General features: G+C 51.8%; 1 protein-coding gene across 1 annotated transcript; it reads left to right on the forward strand.

Moving 5' to 3' along the window:
• The first annotated feature begins 233 nt into the window (after nucleotides 1-233).
• On the forward strand, nucleotides 234-766 carry LOC145416104 (uncharacterized). Its single transcript, XM_080285196.1, has 2 exons — nucleotides 234-267; nucleotides 330-766. Exons 1-2 carry the CDS (start codon nucleotides 234-236, stop codon nucleotides 764-766), a joined length of 471 nt encoding a protein of 156 aa, XP_080141322.1.
• Nucleotides 767-1300: the final 534 nt, after the last annotated feature.

Consider the following 1300-nt stretch of genomic DNA (forward strand, 5'->3'; position numbering starts at 1 on the left):
CTTTTCATCAGTCTCTTTGCCTCTAAAAAAAGAAAGCAATCAGCCTGTGTATCCATCTTGCTTTATTCTCTCACTCTCTCTCTCTCTCTCTCTCTCTCTCTCTCTCTCATTTCCCCATTTTTTCCAGGTGTTATTACTGGCTGCTTTGGTCTCCGTCGCCTATGCTGGGGGTGGACACGGGCACCACGGACACGGGCACGGACATGGGCACGTGGAGACCGTAGTCGTGCATCATGGTGGCCACGGACATCACGGGCACGGGCACGGGCACGGAATTATTCATGGCGGCCATCACGGACACGGAATTCTTCACGGCCACGGACATCAAGGATTTGGACACGGATTTGGACACGGACATGGGCACGGACACGGGCACGGACACGTAGTTAGCCACACGGTTATCCACGGTGGCCACGGACACGGACACGGCGGATATGGGTACGGACACGGGGGGTATGGGTACGGACATGGGGGATATGGGTACGGACATGGGGGGTATGCTATCGGTATTGGCCACGGCATCCACCACGGGGGCCACTCCATCCTCCACGGACATGGGTATGGCCATGGCCACGGGTACGGCCACGGCCACGGGTACGGCCAGGTGCAGGTGTACGAGGCAGGGCACGGCCACGGCCACCACGGACATGGGGTAGCCTACGGGTACAAGGCGGCCGTGGCACACCCTTATCACGGACACTCCTATCAGCGGAAACACTCTGTCGTTGGAGGCTATCAGCATGGCTATGGTTATGGTTATCACTAATTTCCTAATTGGCGATTCGTATCATGGCATTGAGCACTCCGTATCACCTCCTCCTTAGCGATTTAGTCTGCAAATTACCTCTCAAGATCCCTTTTTTCTGGACCTAACATTTGGGTATTTACTTGGGTGTTATTGATTCAAAGTGTCGATTTTAAAATACTATATCCTGCAAGAGAAATTTTATGGTGAACTATGCTAAATAAATCGCCAAGATAGAGGTGCAAAGGAGTGTCCCAGGCCACAAAGAATAGGACTATGGTTCTCCCTGCTGCCTCTAACACCACTCTGAAACTAACACTGATCTGAAACTAACAACTGACACCCGAAACTGACACCTCGCTTGGCACTGGCACTCTCGCTGCTCCTGACACTTACTCGAAACTAACACCTCTCTGACACTGACACTCTCGCTGTTCCTGACACTAACCCGATACTTACACCTCTCTGACACTGACACTTTCTGTGGTCCTGACACTTACCTTCAAACTAACATCTTTACTGCTAATTGGCTAACAGTAATTTTCAGCATCTAAC

Source organism: Coenobita brevimanus, chromosome 104 (assembly GCF_032717465.1).
Source record: "Coenobita brevimanus isolate Jiangsu-jjx chromosome 104, ASM3271746v2, whole genome shotgun sequence".
In the NCBI taxonomy this organism is placed as follows: domain Eukaryota; kingdom Metazoa; phylum Arthropoda; class Malacostraca; order Decapoda; family Coenobitidae; genus Coenobita; species Coenobita brevimanus.